This window comes from Bidens hawaiensis, unplaced genomic scaffold, assembly GCF_021521415.1.
Source record: "Bidens hawaiensis isolate Kalapana, Puna unplaced genomic scaffold, B.hawaiensis_p1.1 tig00004109_1, whole genome shotgun sequence".
In the NCBI taxonomy this organism is placed as follows: domain Eukaryota; kingdom Viridiplantae; phylum Streptophyta; class Magnoliopsida; order Asterales; family Asteraceae; genus Bidens; species Bidens hawaiensis.
In genome coordinates, this window is record NW_027491243.1 from 2224528 (window position 1) to 2227115 (window position 2588).

General features: G+C 34.9%; 1 protein-coding gene across 1 annotated transcript; it reads left to right on the forward strand.

The window, feature by feature from the left end:
* Nucleotides 1–214: 214 nt before the first annotated feature.
* LOC143625569 (secreted RxLR effector protein 161-like) lies at nucleotides 215–670 on the forward strand. Its single transcript, XM_077095873.1, has one exon. The coding sequence runs from the start codon at nucleotides 215–217 to the stop codon at nucleotides 668–670; it is 456 nt and encodes a 151-aa protein (XP_076951988.1).
* Nucleotides 671–2588: the final 1918 nt, after the last annotated feature.

Here is a 2588-nt window from a genome sequence, read left to right on the forward strand (position 1 = left end):
GGTTGCACATAACAAATGCACGCGCTGACTGACATGGCGCGCTCGCGCAGGGCGCACATAACAAATGCACGCGCTGACTAACATGGCGCGCTCGCGCAGGGCGCACATAACAAATGCACGCGCTGACTAACATGGCGCGCTTAATATTTACAATCACCCAATTATTAGGTTGATTACTTAGTTTAAGGGATTGGGAATTTACCAGGTGTCACACATGGAGTCCCCAAGGACATCACATTCACAAGCTGTGAAACATGTGATGAGGTATGTGAAAGGCACGATTGACTTCGGGATTCGTTACAAGAAAAATGGGGATGCAAAATTAGTAGGCTACAGTGACAGCTCTCATGCGACTGATCGTATGGATGGTAAGAGCACAACAGGAATAGTGTTTTGTTACGGGGGTGGTCCGATAGCATGGTGTAGTCAGAAGCAAAATACAGTTGCTTTGTCATCTTGTGAAGTTGAATTTATAGCTGCAACCGCTACAGCTTGTCAAGCAATCTGGTTGAAAGGTCTATTAGAGGAGATAACTGAGAAAAGTGTGGAAGCTATAACACTACGTGTGGATAACAAGTCTGTAATCTTGTTAATGAAAAATCCAGTATTTCACGGACGAAACAAACATATTGATACTAAGTATCACTTCATCCGAGAATGTGTGGAATAGAATTTGGTGAAGATAGAGCACGTGAGTGGAGATGAACAGAAAGCCGATATTTTGACTAAAGCCTTACCAAGAGTCAAGTTTATCGAGATGAGGGAAATGCTAGGAGTGAATACCTAACAGCTTTGAAGAACGGAATCAAGGGGGTGAATGTTAGTTGATTCCGTGTTACTGTTCAATTCGGTTTTTACCAACCGGTAAAAACAGTTTTCATATTTAACTTTGGGTTAAAGTTTAGTAGAAAAGATAAAACAAGTTGCAAGCCAAATAACTGAAAATTCAGGTTGCTTGCTTAAGTAAATCTGTAGAAGATAACAAGTGGGTAGGATAAGGGTATAAGATCAACTTGTGTGTTAAGTAGTTTTGTGTTTCCCACTCTATAAATAGAGGAGTTTGTTTCTTTGATTATGTACCACTACCACTACTACAAATAAGTTTTTATAAGAAATACAACTACAAAAGTTAGTAGAAATCTGGTCCATATTTTCTGTTTTGTATTTCTAGTTCAAGATCCAATTGTGACCAACAATCCTCTTACCCAATTAAAAGAGATGCCAGGCGGAATCTGACTGTGAAAAAACGAAGAAAAGAAAGAGGAGAAAGAGAGAGAGCACAAAGCAACATGTGTGTTAACAGTATACTGTTAAGCGTGCATCCTCATAACACAACACGCCAAAAAGCAAAAGATAAGCGTGGCAACAAAAACATGCTAGTAGGAGTTGTACACAAAGCATAAAGGAAAGTAAATGTTACACAATGGAGTTTGGTGAGAGACCTTCAAGTTTATATATATATATATATATATATATATATATATATATATATATATATATATATATATATATATATATATATATGAGAACCTTGTTGAGTTGTAATAACTTAAGAACTTGATTCTTGACCACATATTTAATTAAATAGATTATATTATGTGGTTGAGATTAAATGTGATTAAAAAGTTAAAGTGAAAGAGAAAATAAAGATGTATAGTGATTACACAACTTTACACATCCGTTACACATATGTAATAAGTCGACTCGGTGCGTAAAAAATTATTTAATTTTTTACGTATATGTAACCTACGTATATTACGTATGTGTAAAAAAATTCAAAAAAAATTGTTATATTAAGTTTTTTTGAGTTTTTAAAACTCAAAGTGGTTCTTATATGAAATCTCTCCTCTCTCTCTCTCTCTCTCTATATATATATATGATATTTCTTTGGCGTTTTGTACATATGTAAACTTCATGTCCCCGCCACCACCCCACCACCTTTTTTTCATTAGTTGAACAAGGAAAAAGCATCCAAGTAATTATATATTGTCTATCAAATACGCTACAGTCAACTTCACCAACTCCTCAGATAAACAAATAGTTATTTTCATCGTTTCTTAAAAAGTCGGTTGCATTTTATGGAAAATGCTTTTGTACCGGTGAGGTGAGCTTTCTATTTGAACATGTATTTCTATGCGGTTCGCTTTTGTCATCTTTGAAAGTGACGCATGTGTAGGCATGTCTGGTATTCACTCTAACATGACTGTGTTGGATATTGAGAGTGAAAAATTATTTAGCTAGTTTGATAAACATATGTAAACAGCGATATAATGGTTAAGATAAGATTTAGATTAACTTGGAGAATAAAATGGATGCAAATATATGTTTAAATACCCATACAAAGATAGTTATGTAAACCGTTTTAAAGGTAACTTAACTTTAACAACCAACAACTTGTGACCTCTGCTATAACCAATAAATAGTCGTCAATGCATACGATATTGTGTCTATGTGTATAGAAACCCACGAGCACGCACAGACATATACAAATATAGATGTATATATTTTTATTTATAACCTAGCAAGGAGGTTGGGTTAACAAACTCTGACAATCAGATAACATGTTAATTTTTGTTGAACCAAAAAAT

Bases quoted from the DNA above. Each gene is read 5' to 3' on its own strand.
- LOC143625569 (XM_077095873.1), top strand. From the start codon at position 215: ATGGAGTCCCCAAGGACATCACATTCACAAGCTGTGAAACATGTGATG.